The sequence below is a fragment of the Dromiciops gliroides genome, chromosome 4 (genome assembly GCF_019393635.1).
Source record: "Dromiciops gliroides isolate mDroGli1 chromosome 4, mDroGli1.pri, whole genome shotgun sequence".
NCBI classification, from domain to species: Eukaryota; Metazoa; Chordata; class Mammalia; order Microbiotheria; family Microbiotheriidae; genus Dromiciops; species Dromiciops gliroides.
Window position 1 is genome coordinate 154,498,928 of NC_057864.1, and position 25,813 is coordinate 154,524,740.

General features: G+C 38.2%; 1 protein-coding gene across 2 annotated transcripts in view; it reads left to right on the top strand.

Moving 5' to 3' along the window:
- LOC122756039 (serum amyloid P-component-like) overlaps positions 1-24,596 on the top strand; it is a 73,650-nt gene extending 49,054 nt beyond the window's left edge. For both annotated transcript variants that reach the window (XM_044005094.1, XM_044005093.1), the window contains exons 3-4: positions 14,128-14,313; positions 23,881-24,596. In XM_044005094.1, the coding sequence (XP_043861029.1) occupies positions 14,139-14,313; positions 23,881-24,494 (789 nt within the window). In that variant the 5' untranslated portion in view covers positions 14,128-14,138 and the 3' untranslated portion in view covers positions 24,495-24,596. The remainder of the gene's footprint in view (positions 1-14,127; positions 14,314-23,880) is intronic.
- The last annotated feature ends 1,217 nt before the right edge of the window (positions 24,597-25,813 follow it).

Here is a 25,813-nt window from a genome sequence, read left to right on the forward strand (position 1 = left end):
TCTCTTAAAGCCTAAATATTTGTCACATGTTTATAAAGGTCTATGGCATTTGACTAATATCTGAACCAAAGGAAAGGAAAAGGCATTAAGCGTTGTATGGTATCTGTTATGTGCCCGGCAGTGTGAGTGCTTTACGTATCTCATTTGATCCTCACAACAGCCTTGGGAGGTAGGTGCTGTCATTTTCCCCTTCCCAGTCTAGGAAATGGAGGAAGACAGAGCTTAAGTTACATATCCTGGGTCACACAGCAGTGTCTGAGGCCAAATTTATACTTTGGTCTTTCAGACCCCAGGCTCTGCGCACTATGGCGCCACCCAGCTGTCCCAACCAGAAAATGATCTTTATTTTCTTTTTGGATATACTAGACTCATTCCTCAGTAAGTTATTTACATATAAGTAAGGTAGAGAAATGGATTATTATTAATTATTCAAGATAATTATTCAAATTATTATCCAATTATTGTTGTTGAGTTGTTTTAGTTGTGTCTGACTCTTCTTGACTCTATTTTGTTTTTTTTTGTTTTTGTTTTTGTTTTTTTTTTAGTGAGGCAATTGGGGTTAAGTGACTTGCCCAGGGTCACACAGCTAGTTAAGTATTAAGTGTCTGAGGCCGGATTTGAACTCAGGAACTCCTGACTCCAGGGCCGGTGCTCTATCCACTGCGCCATCTAGCTGCCCCTATTTTGGGGTTTTAATGGCAAAGATAATGGAGTGGTTTGCCATTTCCTTCTCCAGCTCATTTTACAGATGAGGAAATTGAAGCAAATAGGATTAAGTGAGTTGCCCAGGGCCACAGAGCTATTAAGTGTGTGAGGCCAGATTTGAACACAGAAAGATGAGCCTTCTTGACTTTAGGCCTGGTATTTAATCTACTGTGCAACCTAGCTGAGAAGACTTTGGTTAAAATCTTGCCCATGATGTGTACTAGCTGCGTGACTTTGGGCAAATCATTTAACCTCTATCTGCCTCAGGAAAATCCCTAAGTTTTATCTGCTCAGAAACTGAGGGGTTTCAATCTGTTGTTCCTTCCTCACACTGATAGAGAACAGATGCCTCAGTTATATGCACATATAAAATGCTTAACCTGAGGCATATTTTGGGTTGTTTTTAAAACAAAATCATTTCTCATGATCAGGATGAATATGATGACCTCATGAGGAATGTATGATTTGCTGAAATATTTGAGAGGGCAAGGAAAGAGAAAAAAAGATTTGGTTAGAGGATAGTCATAATCCAGGATAGTAAAAAAAATCTATGAAAACAGTAGGTTTTGAAAGTTTTCAAAGTACCAAAGATATTTGCCTTGCTTTTATGCCCCAGGTCTCCCTCCATCTCCTTACAAAGACTAGACCAGCAGCCAATAGGGATGGAAGTTAGCAGTGATGCCCCCCCTACCCCAACCTTCCTACCCCTACTAAATGTGACCTGGGTACAAGGGTGCTTATGGCTTTTCTATGCAATCCTGTCATATAGTATAAGAGACCTATAGCTATAAAATAACAAGTCTTGGTATTCACATCATCTTGGTATTAGTTATTAATATTACTATTTTTGAGATTCACTTACATATTAATAGGCAACACTGGCTCAAACACGATGTCTAAGTAGAAGCCTTCCAGCAGATCTGCCCATTAAAAAGAAATCTACCTTTTAGACTTTGAGAGCTGAAGGTGTGGCCGAGGGCTCTTTGAGATGGAGTCGTCTCATCTAAACCTTGTCTCCTGGGTCCTTCTGAAACTTGCTGGAAGCCCAGAGGAGCAGAATCCAAATAGGCAGATTCCTGGGGATCTTGGTACAGATGGGATTTAATCCTGGGGGAGCTTCCAGGCAAATTTGATTTTCTGATTAGGACAAAAAGCAGGGTTTGCTTTTGAAACAAAGAGGTAACTAAAGCCATCTGTGGTTTTGCTCATGGTGTACCTCACTGAATCAGTTCTGTGGGTCTCACAGTCTTGGAAATATGAAATGAAATGTTGGATATACCTTAAATAAACACTACCTGTCAGGTAAAGGGTTAAGGTAATATGAGTCACTGATCCTTTTCCCATGGTAAACCTGGGGCACGATTTAGATGCCCCATTGTCCTCCAATGTCCATTTTGTTGCTAAAACAGCCCCCATTGTGAGTCATCCCAGATCCTGATGTGGAGAAATGCTACTTTACATATAGTAATTCGATCAATCAACAAACATTAATTAAACACCTAAAATGTGCCAGGATGTTAAGAGCTGCATCTAATAGCTGGAAAATTTTATAAGCTGTCTTCTCTCTACTATACTTCCTAGTTTCTGAACTTCACAACCATGCCTTAGTTGCCTTCCTATCCTTTGGTCTTTCTTCTCCTATTGGTGAACTCTTCCCTAAACCTTCAACTTGTGGAAGGGCCCAAGTCAGGCAGTCTTCATTTCCTTTCCTGGCTCTGCTTCTGACTTCCGAGACATGTATGTATTGTCTTCCCCCTTTAGAATGTAAGTTCCTTGAGGGCAAGGACTATTTTCTTGCTTGAATTTGTATCCTCAGCACTTAGCACAGTGCCTGACATTAAGCATTAATAAGTGCCTGACAGTAAGCATTAATAAGTGATTGTTGACTGACTGACAGACTGGGTGCTAGGGATACATAGATGATGAGAATGAAATAGGCTTTGCTCTTGAGGACTTTATTGGGGAAGATAATATGTGCACCAGGTACTCTATGGGAGCTGAGGCAAAGACTGTCCCGGGACAAGAACAAAATTCTTTGGGAGGGGGGATTTTAGTAAGAAGCAATCTTGTAGGAGAAATTGGGGATTTGAATGTGTAGGATTTTGTCTTATTACCTGAAGAATTACAACTTTTGCACAGATGTGAGAAGTTCATTTCTAATGTTCTCTCCTGAAAGACTCTCAATTGAGATGAATGGTTTTGTGGTCTCCAAGTCCCAGCTTTCGATATAGTCTATATCCTTGGAGGATGTTTATTCTGAGAATACCAAGGAATCAAAGGTTGTATGATTTTTTTTTCTTGGCACATTAAACTCTATGTCCTTGTGTCTTAGATTCTGCCATACTTGTGTTTCTTTTGTTCTCAGCTTTGGACAAGGGAAAATAATGAAAAAGAATGGATGAGCACAGAGCCCAGTATTCACTGTTGTTGTGGAGTTGTTTCAGTTTTGTCTGATTCTTCATGACCTCATTTTGGGATTTTCTTGGTAGAAATACTGGAGTGGTTTGTCATTTCCTTCTTCATGTAGTCATTGAGCTCCTTTCATATTAAATATGTATGTGTGTATGTATACATATATATTTGTATACATTTACATGAATGTGTATATATCTATATGCCTGTCTGTATGCCTATCTAATCTTAAAGATATTCTTGGAGGTATTAAAAAGATAAATGATTTGTACAGGGTCACAACTAGTGTGTGCTAGAAGCAGAACTTGAACTCAGATCTGATATCATCTCTCTAAATACTATGCCTTGCTACCTCCCTACATCAATTTCTCATGTTACTTCATGTTAGGTATTTGTGTCATGGCAAGACCATTGATTTTAGAGGCAAAGAGACCTTCTTGATACTTCCAACTCTGATATTCACTACTTTTTGTGATTCTGGGCAAGTCACTCTCCAAGCCCCAGTTTTCTCATCTGTAAGACAGGAATAATAGCAATTGGATGAGCTACTTTCATAAAATTATGGAGAAAGTGGAATAAACCTTAAAACGCTATATAGATATGACCTATTACTTTAATCTTTCTTCTTTTTTTCCCTTTCCTGCTTCCTCCTTCTCTTCCCCCTTCTTCTCTTCCTCTTCTTTCCCCCCTTCCTTCTCCTCCTCCTTCTTCTTTTCTCATAGGTTCAAACCTACCTCTGGTCTTCATGGAAACTTTGACTCACTCAGTTTCTGACCTGGTTTATCTCACCCTCCTTCAACAGCTTGATCTCTGTTCTCAAGGGCATATGATATTGGTGTTGGATTTACTGAAGATATCTGATCAGCTTTAGTCCTACTGCAACTCAGAACTCCTGAACTCAATCTATCCAATAGCCTCAGAGCCCCCCAATAGCAGGGATGACAGGTATATACCAACATGCCTCGATTTTTTTAGAAGCTATTAATCTTTATAACCATTTTTAGCCTTTAATCTTCATAACAATCTGTGAGGTAGGGAAGCAATCAGTTGATCTGGTCTCCAAATTATAGTGAGAAAGTTTATGTCCTTGCTCAATATGTTTTTCTTTTTCTTTTTTAAAGTTTTGAGTACAACATTCTATCCCTCTCTCATTCCCTCCCTCCCTCCCTTCCCCCCTTTCCTGAGGTGGTAAGCAATCAGATATAGGTTATACATGTGCAATTATGTAAAACATTACCATCTTAGTAATTTTATATAAAAAGACTCAAGTAAAAAAAAAGAAGAAAATGCAAAATAGCATGCTTCAGTCTGTGTTCATTCAATATCAGTTCTTTCTCTGGAGGTGGATAGTATGCTTTATTTTTAGTGCTTTGGGATTGTCTTGGATCATTATATTGCTGAGAATAGTTAAGTCATTCACAATTGCTCATAGAACACTAATTCTGTCACTGTGCACAATGTTCTCCTGGTTCTGCTCACTTCACTATACATTAGTTCATATAAGTCTTTCCAGGTTTTTCCAAAATCATCCTACTCATTATATTCCACCACAACCACACACCACAGCTTTTTCAGTCATTCCCCAACTAATGAGAATTCCCCTGATCTCCAATTCTTAGCCACCACAAAGAGTTGCCATAAACATTTTTTGTACATTTTTTTCTCTTTTTCAGTTATTATTGTTAACTATTTCCCTTCATCCTATTCCCTTTCCCATGATATTTACTCTATTATCTATCTTCTTTCACCCTATCCCTCCTGAAAAGGGATTTGCTTTTGACTTCCCCCTCCCCCACTCTGTCCTCCCTTCTTCCACCCCTCCCTCCTTATCCCCTTCCCCTCCTACTTTTCTGCAGGGTTAGATAGATTACTCCACCCAATTGAATATGTATGTTAACCCCTCCATAAGCACAATGAGATTAAGGTCTTTGAGCCAATTGTGATCAGTGCGAGGTTCATTCACTGCCCCTATCCTCCCCCATCTCTCCCCCCACTGAATAAACACTTTCCTGTTTTTTTATGTGGGATTTCACCCCATTTTACCTCTCCCTTTCCCCCTTCCCCAGTGCAGTCCTCTCACCCCTTAATTTTACCCTAAAGATGTCATCATGGGGCATCTAGGTTACACAATGGACAAAGCATCCACCCTGTACCCAGGAGTACCTGAGCCCAAATCCAGCCCCAGTCACAAGACACTTAACCAGTGCTCAACCCTGGGCATGTCACCCAATTCCAACCAGCCCCCCCCAAAAGATAAACAAAAAATAAATACTTTAAAGATATCCCTTCATAATCAATTCCCACCTGTGCCCTCTGTCTAAATTTATTTCTATCATCTGTCCTAATACTGAGAAAGTTCTTTTGAGTTAGACATATCTTCCAATATAGGAATCTAAGCAGTTTAACCTTTTAACATGCTTCTTAATTTCTCTTTCCTGTTTACTTTTTTATGCTTCTCTAGGGTCTTATATTTGAAAGTCAAATTTTCTATTCAGTTCAGGTCTTTTCATCACAAATATCTGAAAGTCCTCTTTTTCATTGAAGTTCCATTTCCCCCCTGAAAGATTATACTCAGTTTTGCTGGGTAGGTGATTCTTGGCTGTAGTCCCAGTTCCTTTGCCCTCTGGAATATCATATTCCATGTCCTCTGGTCCTTTAATGTAGATTCTGCTAGGTTCTGTTTTAGCTTTATTGGAGCTCCACAGTACTTGAATTGTTCCTTTCTGGCCATGATATTGGGAGTTTTCATTTTGGGATCTCTTTCAAGAAGTGATCTGTGAATTCTTTCAATTGCCATTTTACCTTTTGCTTCTAGAATATTAGGGCAATTTTCCTTGACAATTTCCTGGAAGATGATATCTAAGCTCTTTCCTTGACCATGGTTTTCAGGTAGTCCAATAATTTTTAAATTATCTCTCCTGTATCTTTTTTCTAGGTCAGCTATTTTTCCAAGGAAATATTTCACATTGCCCTCTATTTTTTTTTCTTTCTTTTTTTTTTTTTTCAGTGAGGCAATTGGGGTTAAGTGACTTGCTCAGGGTCACACAGCTAGTAAGTATTAAGTGTCTGAGGCCGGATTTGAACTCAGGTACTCCTGACTCCAGGGCCGGTGCTCTATCCACTGCGCCACCTAGCTGCCCTGCCCTCTATTACTTTTTAATTAATTTGGATTTGCTTTATTGTGTCTTGATTTCTCATAAAGTCATTTGCTTCTATTTGCTCAATACTCATTTTTAAGCAATGATTTTCTTCAGAAAACTTTTGTACCACCTTTTCCATTTGGCCAATTTGGCTTTTCAAGCTGTTGGCTTTTTTTTTCCATGATCTTCTTTCATCACTCTCATTTCTCTTTCCATTTTTTCCTCTACCTCTCTTACTTTATCTTCAAAGTCTTTTTTGAATGCTTCTATGACCTGAGATCAATTCATATTTTTCTTGGAAGCTTTGCAAGTAGGAACCCTGATGTTGCTATCCTCTTCTGAGGGTGTACCTAGATGTTCTTTGTCACTAAGGAAATTTTCTATGGTTCTCATCTTTCTCTGTCTGCTCATCTTGACAGTCTTTTACTTGACTTTTAACTCTTTCTTAAAGTGGGGCACTACTTCCAGGATGTACTGTCCCAAGCTTTAGGGGGTCTAAGGTGGTGTTTAAGGAAGGGCAGGTTCTTCACTGTTCTGGCCTGTTCTCTGGTCCATAGATAACCCCAGGCTAACTTGCTAATTAATCATACAGCAAAATGTTGTGTGCTATAGTTGTTAGCTCTGATGAGCCTGCTCCCCTCCTTGACTTGGGCAGGAGAGAAACACCCAAGTTCTGCCTCAGTGTCAGCAGATACCCCTGTAATCTCCCCCTGGCCAACTGCTCAGCCCTCTCACCAGACAGTGAGCTTAGTTCCAGATGACACTGGCACTGCAACTGATTTAGAGGCTCTGGGAGTCTCTTTGTCTGGTGAGGCCTGACTGGGACTCGATCTGTGTCAGCATGACCTTGGGGTTGGCCTCAACTCCTGGCCCAGAACAGCAGCCCACTCCTGCTGACCTTCTAAGCCATCTTTGGCTGGAAAATAATGTCAGCCCATTCTTTTGTGGGTTCTTCTATTCCAGGAATTGTCCTATGGCATTATTTGGAGGTTTTTTGGAGTGATCCTGTAGTGAGTTCCAAGAGCATACTTGCTCAATATGTTTTCTCTCAATCTTTTTTTTTTTTTTGAGGCAATTGGGGTTAAGTGACTTGCTGAAGGTCACATAGCTAGTAAGTGTCTGAGGCTGAATTTGAACTCAGGTCCTCCTGACTCCAGGGCCAGTGCTCTATCCACTGCACCACCTAGCTGCCCCTGTTCAATATATTTTCAAGAAGAAATTGAAATAAACCACTTTTGGAGATGTTGTAGAAAGCAATCATTCTTTGGATAGTGATTAATTTAGATGTCCTCTGATCCCCTCTAGCTCTGAGGTTTAATGATTCTTGTCACAAAAAATCCAAAATCAAATCAATATATTTAATAGAACTCTTAGGTGCAAAGACCATAGGAAAACAATGGGATCAGGAAGAGTCTGAATGAAAGTGAAACATTCAAGTTGAAAAAATGGATATAACATCTCATTTCTTAACTAGTTATAATTTAATGATGATAAAATAAAGACTATGGTAAGCACTCATGATTGTCTATAACATTTTCACTGGGGTTTTTGTTGTGATTCAGGTCATGCCATAGTACATTTGATGTTTCTCAGCTTTTCTAGGAGTGCAGACCAATCTGAGTGGCTCTGTATCATTGTGGTTTATATAACTGTAGGACCTGTAATTTTGTTGTTGAAGGGAACCTCTCTATCAATGTAGGTCAGCGTTATAGAGTGCAGTTTGGAGTAATAAGGGGGTTGGGGGGGTTAAGTGACTTGCCCAAGATCACACAGCCAGTATGGGTCAGAAGCAGGACTAGAACCCAGATTTGACTGACTGAGTCCAACTCTCTCTAACCACTACTTCATGTTACATCCTACTCAGTTGTAAAGGAGAGATATAGTCCTAATGCACAGATAAAGGCTAAACAGATTTGAGGTACTTTTGCATCTACTAATTAAACATCAAAAACTCCCAGTTGAAAAGGACCTTAGTGGTTATCTAGCCCAACCTTCTCATTTTGTAGATCAGAAAACTCAGGTCCAGAGAAGTTAAATGATTTGCTCAGGGTCATAAAATTAATAAGTGTCTGATGTAGGATTCAAACCTGGGTCTTTCTGACTATCTAGCACTCAATCCATTCATTATACAAGTGGTTCTCAAAGTTTCATCCACTGACCTCTGGGGGTCCTCAAAGTCAAAACTATCTTCATAATAAGACTAAGATGTTGCTTCCCCATTAAAATACTCCTCACTTTTTAAACCACATTTGTGTGAAACTGGATTTTCCCCCCACATACTTCAACCAAAACAAGATATTTCAAGAAGTTGAAAGCAGAAGCAGATAGGAGAATCCAGTTATCTTCTATTAAGCCAGATGTTAAATGGACATCTTGTGTTTGGCATTCAAAGCCCTTCACTACCTAGTCTCTTCCTACTTTTCCAGTCTTCTTACACCTTACTCACTGCCATTTTTCTTCCATCCACTGACAATGATCTCCCTGCTGTTCTGCAAGCAAAACACTCTATGTCTTGGCTCTACCTATTTGGCTGTTTCCTATGCCTGGAATGCTCTTTCCCTTTATCTCTACCTACTTTCCAGGCTTTCCAGGTTTCCTTCAAGCCCTATATAAAATCCCATCTTCTACTGGAAGCCTTTTCTAACTTCTCTTAATTCTAGTACTTTCCCTCTCTTATTTGTTTCCTATTTATTCTGTGTATGGCTTGTTTGTACTTATTTATTTCCTTGCTGTCTCTTCCATTAGATTTTTTTTTTGCATGGCAATGAGGGTTAAATGACTTGCCCAGGGTCACACAGCCAGAAAGTGTCAAATGTCTGAGGCTGGATTTGAACTCAGGTCCTCCTGAATCCAGGGCCAGTGCATAATCCACTGTGCCACTTAGCTGCCCCCTTCAATCATTTTTTTTTAAGTGAGGCAATTGGGGTTAAGTGACTTGCCCAGGGTCACACAGCTAGTAAGTGTTAAGTGTCTGAGGCCGGATTTGAACTCAGGTACTCCTGACTCCAGGGCTGGTGCTCTATCCACTGCCCTTCAATAATTTTTAAGAGTGTAAAGGGATCTTTCTGGAAAAAAACTGAATGGGAATTGAAAGAAATATTCCTTTTTCTCAGCTGTACATGGCCTATGCCAGTAAAAAAAATTAACCTGACCATTGTTAGGGAATCAAAACCTCAAAAGCAAATTCAGAGAAGCAGAAATATTAAATCCATCCTTTCCAGACCATAATGCAATAAAATTAGATTTTAAAAGAGCCTTGGAAATATAGATTAAAATTAATTATAAACTAAATAATCTAACCCTAAAGAGTTAGTGAGTCAAAGAACAAGTCATAGAAATAATCAATAATTTCTTTAAATAGAATGAAAACAATGAGACAACATAACATGCAGTCAGAGTAATACTTAGGGGAAAATTTATACCTCTGAACATTTACATTAATAAAATAAAGAGTAAAGCAATGACTTGGGCATACAGTGAAAAATAAACTAGAAAAAATTTACGATCTCCAGCTAAACATCAAAATGGAAATCCTGAAAATTAAAGGAAAGATTGATAAAATTGAAATGAGAAACCACATTGAATAAATAAATAAAACTAGGATCTATTTTATTTTAAAAACCAAGAAAATAGATAAACCATTGGTTAATTTGATTAGAAAAAGAAAGAAAAGCAAATTACAGTATCAAAAATGAAAAGGGTAAATTCACTACCAATGAAGAGGAAATGAAAGCAATTAGTAGTAGCTATTTTGCCTAATTATATGCCAATAAATCTGAGTGAAATGGGTGAGTATTTACAAAAATATTAATTGATCAGATTAACAGAAGAAATAGAATACTTAACCCTATCTTAGAAAAAGAAATTGAACAAGCCATCAATAAACTCTTTAAGAAAAAATCCTTGGGGGGCAGCTAGGTGGCGCAGTGGATAAAGCACTGGCCTTGGATTCAGGAGGACCTGAGTTCAAATCCAGCCTCAGACACTTGACACTTATCTAGCTGTGTGACCCTGGGCAAGTCACTTAACCCTCATTGCCCTGCAAAAAAAAAAAAAAAAAAAAGAAGAAATCCTTAAAACCAGATAAATTCACAAGTGTAACAATTGGAAAGACACCACCTGCTGGAGACTTACTGTAGAAGAGCTCCACCCATGAAGTGAAGGTCTTTGAGGGCAAGACCATGTGTCTTTTCTTTGGCATCAGGAAGTGACGTTTGCTTGTGGGAGGAAGAAGGGGGAGCCTGGAGCTCTGACTCGGGCTTTTTCCTGTGGACACTGGCAGAGAGCAAAGCTAGAAATGTGCTCTCCCTTTAATAGATAGATGAATGTAGGCCTTTCTCTCTCTCTTTACCAAATTCTTATTCTCCTTAATAAATGCTTAAAAGTCTAACTCTTGCTAAAGCTTATAATTTATTGGCGACCACTCATTAGATATTTTAGACAGACTAGCTAGAATTTTAGCCTTTAACACAAGTGAATTCTACCAATCATTCAAAGAACAATTAATTTCAAAACTAAGTAAACTATTTGGAAAAATAAGCAAAGAAGGATTCTTTTTATAATACAAATATGGTATTGATACCTAAACCAGGAAAAACAAAAACAGAAGAAGAAAACTACATATTAATTTCTCTAATGAATATTGATGCAAAAATTGTAAATAGAATACTAGCAAGGAGATTATAGCAATATATCACAAAGATAATTTATACCAAGAATGCAAAGTTGGTTCAATATTAGGAAAACCACCAGTATAATTGACCATATCAATAACAAAAATGATAAAATATCATAATTATCTCAATAGGTACAGAAAAAGCTTTTCACAAAATACAACACTTATTCTGATTTACACAAATGGAATTTTCCTTAAAATCCTAAGTAGGACCTCTCTAAAACCACAGCAAGCATTATTTGTAATGGGAAATTAGAAAATTTGTAACTCAAAATATATAAAAAAATATAAAAACATTTTGCAACTCAAAATAATAAAAAATTTAAAAATATGTTTTTAAAAAGAGTATAAAATGGTCTTGAGAACAAAAAGTTTGAGATCTATTGTGCTACCACATGTTAACTATAAATCCAGTAGATAAAAGAGGGTTGATGAAATTCCTTTGGTGTTTAGTGATTTGTCTATATTAGTTACTCTAGCTGTTTCTGTCTATTCCCTGCCTCTGCACCTCTACACTGCAGCAACCCCACCGCCTGCACTTTTCCCCTGTAGGAAAGGCCCTACTCTGACCAGACTGTGTCAGTTGATTTCATAAAGAAGTTGGCCTTTTCCTAATCCTTTTAATTCTATGTATATTAAAGCTTTGATATCTCATGGACGATTGATGACATGTAGAATGTCACCAAAATATAACATATTTATAGTCAAAATATCATACACATAACCAGAAATTAAATTGTATGCATGCCACTAGTAGAACTGGATGAAGAGAGTTTTCTTTGATGTGATACTGCTTTATCTTCTGGGTAGGATCTATTGAAATGATGCCTGGGCATGCTCTGACATTTGAGAGAGCTATTTCTAGTCCTGGACTATGTTTCATAGTTGCCTTTCACTGTAGGAACAAAAAATATCGCAGTCCACCACAGTCACTACACAGAGTTCTTCACAATCCTCTCAGGACTTGTATAATCACTTTCTAGTTTATAGTCACTGAAAAGTAAACATGTTTTGGATTTTATAGAGTGAGCAAACCCTGTCTCAGGCTTACCCTGCCTGAGTAACTCTTTGGCTTCAGTCTACTGGTAAAACACAGCAGACGACCCATTGCACTTGGTTCTGTACAACAAGGCAATACCCAGACCTGATATTGCCTAGGAAACCTCCTTTTTCTGCTAGACTTTGGAATTTGTTTTTGGAATCATGTTGCCTAAGGAATGAAAAATTATCTGTCCTCCATGTAGAGTAGCAGGGTTTGTTGTCCTTGAACTACCCTCTCAGGTCACAAGCACAGACTTTCCATTTCCATGTGATTCTATTGCTTCTTCTCATATAAGGGGGAGGGAGGACAAGGAAGCCAACAAATCCTTTTTCATAATTTTTCTTTCTAGGAATCCTTGTATTTTCTCTACACACTTTATTTTGTTTCTCTTGTCTTTTGATTTTGTTCCATTCATTTTCCTTCCTTTTATTCATTTTGTATTCTAATTTTATTCTTTTTTTTTAAAAAAGAAAATATGCTATTTTGAAAAGCATTCAATTATTTATTCTAAATTTTCTTCTCTCTTCATTTTTCCTCAGTTTTTATCTGTCTTTTCTGTCAATGCTGATTTTTCTGCGGTGCTGTTACAATAAATATGTTTGCCTAACCTTCAGTCCTTTCCCTTCATGGGCCCAGTGGTGAATAAGCTCCTGCTGCTTATTGTCAGTTCTCAGACTGTTAGGGTTGAATAAGATTTCTGGTCCTCAAAGAGTAGGGTGTGTGTATGGGAGGGGTGATCAATGGGATACTGACACAGGGAGGCTTGGAAAGAACACTCTTCCTAGATCTACTATTCTGGGCTCCACTTGCCTTTCAGTAACTTTCTTCTGTTCTTATGCTGACTACAGAGGCTACTCCTATTCCAGGGCCCCAATCTATAAAGTGACTGGAGAAAGGCCCCTTGGGACACTTATGAAAATGAAGTCTATCTGTCTGCTTCCTCCTGTGAAGTATTAAATAGTCCTAAACAGCACAGTACTTTTGGGTCTCCTCCCTCCCTTCATCTCTTCACTCCTCTAGAGTTAGACCTTTTCCTACTTTAATGTCTCAGGGCTATAGGGTCCCCCATGGAATTCTTCAGAGGGATTACTTCCAAATATTAATATCTATAATTGAAGCTGCCACAAGAGATTCATGACTGCTATGGTCTAGCTCTATGTGTGGAGGGCAGGGGAAGGCATTGGAGTGCCAAGGGTTTTTTCTTTCCTTTCCTTCCCATCCCTAATTTCCTGCCCCCCCTCTCCCACCCCATTATTGAGCAATTTCTTTCTGTTTTGTTTATCTGAGATAGTAAGGTGGTAATTGAGCCCTAGGCTACCTTGAACATATTCTCAGGATTCCCTCTTACCTCATTCTTTTTTTTAAAATATTTTTTCCCCTTACCTCATTCTTTATGAACCTGGTATATATGGAAAGGGATACTTTCCCCCACCTGCTCAAGATATCAATCAGAGAAAAGGAAAAAAAGGAAGAAATACTCAGTATTTTGGATATATAATATATTATAATTTCAGTTTCCCTATCCATAAAATGGGGATAATAATAGTACCTACCTCTGAGGATTATAAAAATGAAATGTTTTTGAAGTTCTTTGAAAACCTTAAAGCTTTGTATAAGTACTAGCTATTATTATTTCTTTTACTAGTTAATTTAATCTTATGTATATACAATTTGTAGTGATTTATATATTGATGGGTAGAGAGGGGAAAAAACACAGAGTGTATTCTCACTTTGGTTGGGGGCCAGAGCTAGATGATTACAGTAATTGTGATTTTTTAAAAGTGTTTATGTTTAAACTCCTACACTAGGACTTGGGAAATGGTAACACTGTTGTAAAGGTGTGAGGCTACCTCTGGGACTAAGCAAAAGAAAAATCAGCCTGCTTCGTTGTGGGGAGCACCTTGGCTTTTTGAGGTTGGGGGAGCTCTGTGTTGTGGCCAGATGTGATATTGCAATCTACTGAAAGTTTGACAGTACCTTATAGGTGTAGCGCCCACCAAGCTTAACAGCTCCTTGAGGACAAAGCAACTCAAGTAGAATTCCACCTGGTGGCTAACTCACATACAACATTCTGAGTAAATTCAGACCCTTGACTGGGTCTTAGTATACGTGGTAGTACCAATAGTAAAATATAGATTGAAATGCTTTTACAGGATACCATTGGATGCTGAGGTCATTAACTGTGAAGGCTTCTGGATTTGTTCTTGAAGAGTTCTTGGAGGGAAGAAGAAGAAGAAGGAGGAGGAGGAGGAGGAGAAGAAGAAGGAGAAGAAGAAGAAAGAGGAGGAGGAGGAGGAAGAGAAGCAGCAACAGCAGCACCTATGATATAGGAATGAAAGGTCAGGTTACCACCATCTTCAGGTTTCATTGGCATTTTGCAGAGTCAGGAACTTTGCATCAAAGTTATTATTACCAACCCTCCCCTTCAAAGACCTTGAAAGAAGTGACAGCACAGAAGCAGTTGCTGGGTGAATTGTGCAGCTTAGGTGGGGGAAGAATGACTGTGACTAGTGAGGGTTGAGCCTAGTGAACCAGGTCAGTTAAGCTGACCCCTGCTTTCTTTAAAGACAATTTCTTCCTCCCTTGGTTTTAGAGCAAGAAGAAGTATACTCTTCTCATTTGGTGCTTTTATTGTATATCTTATTATCCTCATATTTCAGATGAGGAAACTGAGGCTCACATTCCAATATAGAAGACAATATGTAAACAACTATGAGTATACAAGATATATGCAGAACAAATGGAAGGTATTCTCTAGAGGGAAATGCCACCAATAGAGAAATAGAGTGTGGGGGAAAAATCTCTTGCAGTCTCTGGGATTTCAGTTGAGTCTTGAGGGAGACTGGGAGAATCAGGAGGAAAAAGTGAAGAGGGAAAACATTCCAATGTTAGAGAATTGATTAATAGAAATGTGTAGGCTTGAGAGATGGGGTACAGTGTGCAAGAAACATCAAGAAAGCCACTGTTGCTATATCTTAAAGAAGAGGGGTATGGTGTGTAAGAAGACTGGAAAAGTAGGAAGATACTAGATTATAAAGTTTTTTCTTTTTTTAATTTTTAATTTTTCTCAATTACATGTAAAGACATTTTTTGAGTTCCAAATTTTTCTCCCACCTTCCCTTCCTTCCCCCTTCCAAGGCCAGCAAGCAATTTGATATAGGTTACACATTAAAATCATGTTAAACATATTTCCACATTAATAAAAACAAAAGGAAAAAGTGCAAAAAAGAATAAACAAGAACAATAACAATAAAGCAACAACAAAAGTGAAAATAGTATGCTTCAGTCTACATTCAGACTCCATAGTTATTTTTCTGAATGTGGAGAACATTTGCCACCATAAGTCTTTTGGCATTATCTTGGATCATTGTATTGCTGAGAAGAATTAAGTCTATCACGGTTGGTCATCACAAAATATTGTTGATACTTTGTACAATGTTCTCTTGCTTCTACTTATTTGGCTCAGCATCAATTCATGTAAGTCTTTCCAGGTATAAAGAGTTTTAAGGATTTTCTATTTGTTATTGCAGGTAATAAAGAGCTACTGGAGCTTATTGAATGTGTGTGGTGGTGGTGGTGGTGGTGTTACATGGTTAGACTTGAGGTTTAGGAAAATAATTTTGACAGCTGATGGGAAATGGATTTGAGTGAGGAGAGACTTGAGTCAAGGAGACTAACCAGAAAAGAAGCAATGCACAAACTCCAGAGGAATGTTGCAATTAATGGCAGCTGCCGTTTCTCCAGCTCAGAGACACGGGAGGAGGAAATTATCTGTTGGGGCAACAGGGTTCATCTCATTCAACCTGGTATCCTAGGCCCAGTGCTCATTCATCACAATAATTCTCTATCCTTCCTTAGCTGCACTGTTAACTGGAACAGTTGCTGTGCTAGCAACAGCTGCTTTTTCAGACTCTTTGAAGGGAAGAACAACAACAAAAAAGTACAAATCCAATACTAAGTGGTTGACTCTGCAAAAACTCTGAATGACTTTAAGATGGAGGCAATTCTGCCTTCTGTTTCTAGGTTGTGGCTTCTGCCTATGACCCCTCTGTCAATAAACCCAAAAGACTTAACTCAGTTTATGCCCTCAGTGGTCAATTGAATCTATATGAATATCCTGACATAAGACCAATTCCAATACAGAATAACATTTATATTTGGTCAGGGACAAGAAAAGTAGGAAGAGAAGAGCTAATGCTAACTCCCCTTCCCTGCTCACCCCTACTGAATAGGATTTTCACTGACCATGACATCTATTTTCTTTTATTTTTTTAATGTACTTTTATTTATTTCATCAAGTATTTCCTAATTACATTTAACATTTTAAAAATATTCATTTAAAATTTTTTGAATTTCAAATTCTTTCCGTCCCTCCTATCTCTTGTAACGATTGGAATAACGCCACCTGCTGGATACTAACTGTAGAAGAGTTCTGCCCATGAAGCGAAGGTCTTTGAGGGCAAGACCAGGAGTCTTGTCTTTGGTATCAGGAAGTGACGCGGACTAGTGGGAGGAGGAAGGAAGAGACTGGCGCGGAGTCTCGGGCTCTTTCCTCTGGACTCTGGCGGAGAAGGGAGCTAGAAATGTGCTCTCCCTTTAATAGATAGGAATCTAGGCCTTTTTCTCTCTCTTTACCAAATTCTTATTCTCCTTAATAAATGCTTAAAAGTCTAACTCTTGCTAAAGCTTATAATTTATTGGCGACCACTCATTAGATATTTTAGACAGTTTAGCTAGAATTTTAGCCCTTAACACTCTCTAGCACACCTTGAGAAGGCAAGCAATATGAAAATGGTAATACACACAAAGTAACACAAAACATTTCCGTATTAGTCATGTTGCAAAGGAAAACACAAGAATAAGAAAAAGAGAGTGAAAAAACTATGCTTCAGTCTTCATTTAGAGTTTATCAGTTCTCTCTCTGGAGATGGATAAAATTTCATCATGGGTCCTTTGGGATTGATGACATACATTTTCTTTCTTTCTGTCTTTTTTTTTTTTTTTTTTTTGCGGGGCAATGAGGGTTAAGTGACTTGCCCAGGGTCACACAGCTAGTAAGAGTCAAGTGTCTGAGGCTGCATTTTAACTTAGGTCCTCCTGAATCCAGGGCCAGTGCTTTATCCATTGTGCCACCTAGCTGCCCCCAACAAACATTTTCACAACAGAAAATATGGAGTACCACTATTAGTTTATAACAATGGTACATATGAAGTGGCTTTCCCCACGCTTGTGTCCTCATACAATACATTGAGGGAAGGTTACAGGTGGGGTGGACTATTTTTTGTTTGCATGAGCTTTTTTGCTACCTAGAAAGAATTTGTAAAAATGGAATTAATGGGACAATTCTCTTAAATACATGTGTCAGCAAGTTATTTATGGGTTAAATGGTCCCTAAAACTTACTCAGAATTTCAAGCATAATCTTTCTAACTAGCTATAGTTATTAGTGTCCTTTGAAATTCTGCTTAGCCAAGTTTTTATAACCATGCTAACTGCCACAAAAATAAATTACACTTCCACAACTGTAGGCTGTCAGATTACTGAATTATCTCTTTCCCCTATCTTTACTGCCTTAAAACATATGTGAAGACAAATGAAGGGAAGTGAAAATGTGGTATTCCATAGAGCACAATGATCAGAATTTCTCTCTTTCCACTGAGGTTAGAATAGGAAGGAAATAAACTTCATAAACAGATTTAAGTTAAATATGAGAAGACTTTTCTGGCAGAGAGAAAGTTTATAAAGATTTAGCATTAGGTGACCTGGAGAATTCTGTAGTATAGAAAGGGCATTTGATTTGGAGTCAGAGAATCTGGATTTGAGTCTTTGCTCTGCTACCCATATGTCTGAGCAAATCAATGTGTCCCTCTGGGCCTTTGTTTCCTTATCTAGAAAATGAATGTGGTTAGAATAGGTCAGCTCTTATGTCCCCTTTCAGCCCTAATTCAAAAGTGAACTTACATGCTCTCCTGTTGAGTGTGGGGACAAAGGATGAGGGAAAGGAAGGCTCTTGAAGATTCATAGTTAATAAGGAAGGTGGCAAGGGGAAGGTGACATTCACAACATTGAATGGTTAAGAGCTGTGGTGACTGGGAGGAGAAAAAAAAGGGACATCTCACAGGCAACTGAATTTTAAGACTCAGAGAAACCTAGGTTAGAATGACCCCAGTTTCTGTATCTATCACAAGAAGGGTGTCTTATTGGACAGTGATAGCAGGAGAGAACTCAGAACTTGGAAATTGATGATGATGATAATTAATTGAAAAGCATTTTTAAAGTTCCTTCTATATGTTGGGCATTGTGCTATATACTGGAGATACAAAGATATAAATGAAATAGCCCCTTCTCACCATGAGCTTTACATTTTGCAGGACAAGAAAAATATATAACCAGGTATTTGCCCAAGATTTTCCTCCTTGGAATTTAAGTATTTGTATAGATATCATCTAGGTACACTGTTGATTAGAGAAATGCAAATTAAAACAACTATGAGGTACCACCTCACACCTATCAGATTGGCTAATATGACAAAAAAGGAAAATACTAAATGTTGGAGAAGCTGTGGAAAAATTGGAACACTGATGCATTGTTGGCGGAGTTGTTAGCTTATCTGGAGAGCAATTTGGAACTATGCTCAAAGGGCTATGGGGCTGTGAATACTCTTTGATCCAGTAATACCATTACTAGGTCTGTATCCCAAAGAGATCATAAAAATGTGTGTGTATGTATATATATATATATATACACACACACAAACACATATGTATATATGTTTATATGTATGGGTATATATGAAAGTATATATATGTTTATATGTATATGTATGTATATATCTATATCTATATATGTTTCAGAGGAGGTAGCAATCTGCATTGCCAAAAGAGTTTCCTGACTGGAAATTTTTGATATTAATACAATCACAAGTCCAGTCCAAAAGAGAAAGGTATTGAGGAGGAAGCATTAAATGTTAGGCTACAGAAATTTTACTTTATCCTGAAAACTATAGGAAGTCACTGATAATTTTGGAGCAATGATATAACATTATCAGACTTCTGTCTAAGGAAGATTAGTTTGGTAGCTGTATGAAGGGTTGTTTGGAAATGTGAGAGAATAGAGGCAGGAAATTCAATTAAAAATCTTTGTGGTGGCTAAGAATTGGAAATCAAATGAATGTCCATCAACTGGGGATTGATTGAACAAGCCGTGATATGTAATTGTAATGGAATATTATTGTGCTATAAGAAATGACAAGGAGGATGATTTCAGAGAAAACCTGGGCTCATATGAACTGACCAGGAGGACATTGTGCACAGTGACAGCAGTATTGTTCTAAGAACAATTGTGAATGACTTTACTCTCAGCAATATAATGATCCAAGACAATCCCAAAGGGCTAATGATGAAGCATACTATCCACCTCCAGAGAAAGAACTGATATTGATTGAACACAGACTAAAAAAAAAGAGTACTTGTGGATTGTACATATATAACCTATATCAGATTGGTTGCTGTCTTGTGGAGGGGGGAGGAAAGGGAGGGAGAGAGAAAAATTTGGAACTATAAATCTTATAAAAATGAATGTTGAAAACTACCTTTACATGTAACTGGAAAAAAAATTTAAAAAAGGTTATTTGAGTAATCCAGGCAAGAGGTGATGACAGCCAGAGCTAGGGTGGTAGCAGTGTGTATTGGAAGATAAAGATAGACATGAGACTTGTTGTGTAAGTAGAATTGAGAAAACTTTGCAACATATTGGCTAATAGCTAGCTAGCATTTTTACTTCAAGATGGGCAAAGTACTTTATACATGGTAAGTCATCGAAACTCACAAAACCCCATTTTATATATGAGAAAACTCAGGCTAAGAGAGATTAAGTGATTTGCCCAGAGTCATAGGCTAGTAAGTATTTGAGACACTGAACTTAGATCTTCCTGACTTCAAATTGGACATTCTATTCACTGTATCTCCTAGGTTAGGGGGTGAGTTAAGTTTTGGACATGTTGTGTTTGAGGTGTCAGTGGAACAATTAAGTGGAGATGTCCTATAGGTAGTTGAAGATGTAGAACTCTGGAAAGAGATAAGGGATAAATATATAGATTGTGAGGTAATCATTGAACCTCTTTAAGAAGATAAATTATCAAGAGAAAAAGCAAAGACAGGTTCTAGGCTAGAGCTTTGATGGATATTCACACAAGGTGGGGGAGTGGTCAGACAGATGGGAGGAGACACAGAAGAGAGCAGTATCACAGAAGGTTAGGGAGGAGAGGGTATCTTGGAGGAGGGGATAGTCAATAATGTTGAATGTTGCAGAAATATCGAGGAAAATAATGACTGAGAAAAAGCTATTGGAGTAATTAGAAAATCATTATTGACCTTTGAGAAATAAGTTTCATCAAACTAGGGTAATTAGAAACTGAATTGTGATAGGTTGAGGAATAAATAAATGAGTGCTGCACAAATGGACAGTGAATATTGACTATTATTTCTAAGTAATAAATAGACTTATTTCTAAATAATAAATAGACTATTATTTCTAAATGTTTTAGCAGTGGAAGAGAAAAAAATAAATAATGATAGCTTGAGAGGATTATAGAATCAAGGAAAGGTTTCTCAGGATAGGGAAGTACTGAGTAAGTTTGTAGTTAGTAGGTTAAGTGGAGGAACAGTTGAGAGAGGAAGCTCATGGCTAATGAACCAAAGTCATAGAGGATAGAAGTCCTAGATAGCAAAGTCCTAGTTTGAAGGGAAAACCACAAGTGGAGGGATTAGCATTGGAAAATTAAGGATCAATTTATCTGAGACTGGAGTTAGGCAGAATGGGAGGGTGGAGATTTAGAGAGGTTTTAGGGCATCAAGTAGGGGAGATGAGGGATATTGTGATGGATACTTTTGGTTGTTTCAACAAAGTAAAAGGGTATGGGCATAGATAGAGTGATTAAAGAGAGAGGAAAAGATTTGTGACAGTCATTATTGGAAGCATGAGAGAGAGTCCATCAGAGTTGAAAAATAGACCCTGTAGCAGTAGAGTCCCAGTTGAGATCAAATAACATAAATTCGGAGTGGACAAAGTCTACATAGTTTCATGACTTCCTGCAACATTCAATGACTTGAGAATAAATTGGAACATGGGCAGCAGCTGTTCATTGTGACCAAGGACTGAGGATTGATAGAATATAAATGGTTCAAAGTCAAGTGGGCAAAAAATTCAAGGTAGAGGACAAAGCTTTGTAGAACCAGTTTTATTTTAGGGACAGTCAGTCAACAAGCGTTTATTAGTCATTTACTATATGCATGATACATGTTAAATACTGGGTTTACAAAGAAAGGAAAGAAAAAGCCTACTGCCTCTTCCCTTAAGCACCCATATTCTAAAGGGGAAACTATGCAAATAACCATGCACATACAAAATGCATGTATGCATACAAAGATACATGCCAACATGTACCCATACATTTGCATGCATGTTTGTATGTATCTTTGTATATAACATGTGTGCTATGCATGTGCGTGTTTGTGTGTATATAAAGTAATCTCAAAAGGGAAGCTCTAGGGGAAAGTAGGGAGACAGAAAACCCTCTTACAGAACATGGTACCTGAGTTGCATTTGAAAGGAATAGAAGGAATCTATTAGGTAGAGGTGAGGAATAAGAACATTCTAGGAGTGGAATTGGGAGATAATAGGAAGGTATATCAGAATAGAATCACAATATGGGTAAAATCCTGTATTCTGAAAAATTAAAGAAAGGGCCTACTTCTAATTCTCTTTCTCTGTTGCAGACATGAGATGGAATAGAATTGTCTAGTAAACCAGAAATGTAGAAAGGGGCCAGGTTGGGAATGGCTTTAAATGAAAAACAGAACTTTCTCTCTGATCCTAAAGGTTATGGGAACCACTAGAGTTTACAGTGCGTGTGTGTGTGTGTGTGTGTGTGTGTGTGTGCGTGTGTGTGTGCGTGTGTGTGTGCGTGCGTGTGTGTGTGTGTGTGTGTGTGTGTGTGTGTGTGTGTGTGTGTAGGGTGGGTAGTAGCATAGTCAGGCCTCTGTTTTAGAAAATCACCTTTGCAATTGAGTAAAGGATAGATTTTAAGAGTGAGAGACTTAAAGTGGGAAGAGCACTTAATAAACTATTGAAATAGTCCAGGTGAGAGATGATGAGGGTAGCTATGCCAATGAAAAAAGATGGACATATATGAAAAATATTATGAAGGCAAAAAGGACATATTTGGCAATGGATTGGATTTTGGGGGAAAGTTTGAAGAGAAGTAAAGGATCATACTGAGGTGGTAAATATGCATGATTAGGAGCATGATGGTGCCAATAGTAAAAGAAAGTTTGGAAGAAAAGAGTGTTTTGGGGAAAAGCTAATGAGATTTTTTTGGCCAGTTTGAGACATCCAAAAGGAATAGAATCAATATTTTGAAGTCACGAAAGTAAAGCCAGAGTGGTTGGAAGGACAGGGAGGGATTGAGGCAAAGGAGTTTACAATGATGATAAACTGTAAGTTTTGGAGGTGGGAGTTAGTGAGAGGGAAAAGAAGACAGAAATCATGGATTAGAGAGGAAGAATTTCAAAGTTCAAAATTTGGTAGAATAATTTTGAATGGTGGAGAAGTCTCGAGGGGAAAGGTTGTAACAATGGGTGGAATATAAAAGAAGACTGATTTTTAACCTTACATAAGGAAAAACTTCCTAATACTGGGAGTTCCCAAGAGTAAGGTGGTTGTCTTTGGGAGTCTAAGTACCCCATCATCACTGGTGATATTTAAGCACAGATGGAATGACTACTTTGTCTGGATGTTGTAGATAAATTTTGTGATTTGGATAGAGAGTGGAGTAGATAAAACCTAACATTACACATGAATGAAATAACGATCTAGTCATGAAAATTATGTTGAAATATGGTTGATCTGGGCCCCAGAAAGAGCTATATGAGTTCAGTTAGAAGATATAGTGAAGATCAAGAGAACCCTGAAGTAGTCACAGAAACACTGGGCAGATGGAAACTTTGAAACGGAGCAATAAGAAGGAGCATTGAATGGGAACCCATTTGTTATTACTTATCTCTCACTGTTATCCACTGATGATGCTCTTGGATTCCCTGAACTACTTGTCTTCCCAGACCCTGAATAGGTGCCACACATAGTTGGAGTTCAGGGAGTCACTGGAGTTTCTAATAAATAACTTCCATCAATTTCCCACCACAGTCCCCTCATGGAACTTACTAGATCAGCATCTTTGACTGCAGGAGAGATGGGAAATATCTTACACAACATTTTCCCCTCCCCCATCATGTGCATAAAATCCCTGAAGGCATTGAGGCCAGAGATGGGTAAATCATCACCTCGGCAAGTGAGGAATAGTGGAGCCCCAGTTTCTGATCTTTCTATAAACATTCCTCCCAGAACTACTGTTACAGCCACAGACACTTCTGAATGGGGAAGATGGAGAGAATCTTGTCTGGGGCTTTGGTCTTTTATTGTCTCTTAGGAGTTATTGCTGAGACAGGTAGGAAGTTTTTGGATTGGTTCTGGGGCTGGGTTTACAGCAAAGACATTGAACTTAAATAGAAAGCGGGATCGCTAATCAATTCCTATGGAGCCCTGTGGACTGCCTATTGATAGATTTTTAAAAATGTAATATCATCTATGATTTATTGTATTTTTATTTATTTTAGCAAACATTTCCCATTTTTTTCTGGTTCAGGCAGCATGCAAGAGTGGCTGTGTGTTTGACACCTCTAGTCTAGAGCATGGAGCTAGGGGTAGGTTGAGATGGTGAAAGAATAGAAGAAAGTGTTCACTAGGAAGGATGTTTTCATTCCCAATATTTAGAGTCACAGAGCAGGTGATATCCTGTATTCTGAAAAGTTAAAGGCAGGTCCTATTTCTAATGTTCTTTTTCTGTTGCAGACATGAGGGGGAAGGTGTTGGTGTTCCCTAATGAATCATCTGATGCCCATGTCCTCCTGATCCCTCAGATTGAGAAGTCACTGCAGAATTTTACTGTGTGCCTTCGTGCCTACACTGACCTCACCCATCCATACAGTCTCTTCTCATATGCTACAAGAACCAAAGACAATGAACTCTTCCTATTTAAGTCCAAAGATAGGGAATACTCTCTTTTTATTGGGAATGAAAAGGTTGCTTTTAGAGTCACTGATGATCTTTCTTCCCCAGTACATATTTGTGTAAACTGGGAGTTAGACTCAGGCATAGCTGAACTGTGGATGAACGATAGGCTCCTAGTAAGAAAGGGCTTGAAGAAGGAATATTCACTGGGAAAAAAGGCAAAGATTGTCCTGGGACAAGAGCAAGATTCATTTGGGGGAAGTTTTGATAATAGCCAGTCCTTTGTGGGAGAAATTGGAGAAGTGCACATGTGGGATTATGTACGCTCCCCACAGCAGGTTCATTCTTTTTACCACAGTGGGACCTTAAGTGGCAATATCCTAGACTGGGGAGCATGGAATGGTGAGATAAAAGGTTATGTGGTCACAAAACCCCAGGTGTGGTCCTGGTCCTAAGTCTCTGGGCCATTAACATACTAGTAAACATAACTGATCAGCAAGTTGATGGTTCTTTCCCTAGGAGATTAGATCTCATATACCTAGATCTGAGGGTCTTTGTGCTACCCAGTTGAATAATAAATAATTAAAATACCCTTAATTTGTATGCTATAGTATGATAGTAGCAATTCAGTTATTCACAAATTATTTACATCAAATCTAAATTATCTGCAGCCCATCCAGAAATTAGATATACATAAAGAACTCCAATTAATATGAGTTCCCACTGCATTGATGTACATTTCTAAAAAGGATCTGTGATTTATTTTTGGGTGGGGGGTAGACATCTACTTTACTGATATTGATCACAACTTCTCTATAACATAGTAAATCATCTACAAGAATTTTAGTTCCCTTCCTCCCACTCCAAATCACCACTTGAACCAATTAGATTATGAGTCTCTTTAAAGAGACTTGCTGTAAGGGGAAAAATTCTGAATAATTAGAGCTATCCCAACGTGATATGCATTGCTAGTGGGTTTCCCCTCACAAGAGGATTTTTTTTTTTTTGCAGGGCAATTGGGGTTAGATGACTTGCCCAGGATCACTCAGCTAGTAAGTGTTAAGTGTCTGAAGCTGGATTTGAATTTAGGTCCTCCTGAATCCAGGGCTGGTGCTCTATCCACTGCGCCACCTAGCTGCCCCCACAAGAGGATTTTGAACAAAGGTTGACTATTCCCTGCTCCTGTGTATTGTACAGGAGTTTCTTTTTTCAGTCATGGGTGAGTTGAAGTCCCTTCCAACACCAAGGTGCTATCATTCTGAATTTAACAAAACTTATAGGGGAGATAGGGTAAATCATAGATAAATAGAGTGCCTAAGGAGGGGCAGATCTAAAACTATCATTGAACTCATTGTAGAAGCCTTTCCTTCTTGTTAGTTCTTGTTTTCTGCTGGCATAGCTTTTGACAACCAGAGTTACTTCTTCACCCTGATGAGAAATCAGGGTAAGACTTCAGTGGACATTTGGTAGGGTTATGTGGTATTGTATAATATTAGTAGTATTCAAAATGTACATGACAAGTCAGATCAATCATACATTGTTATGTTCTATTTCATTTTATCACTGCAGCAAACTTAGGAAAGTTCCATTCTTATAGAGTTTCAAGTTTTACAAAATGCTTTGTATTATTTGATCCTCACACAAAAACCCTGTGAGGTAACTAATCCAAACATACTTATTCTACTGATGAAGAAACTAAGGCACAGAGAAGTTAAGTGGCTTGTCCTAAATCCACAAAGATGTTAAATGGTAGACTTGGAGATTTGTAGGAATA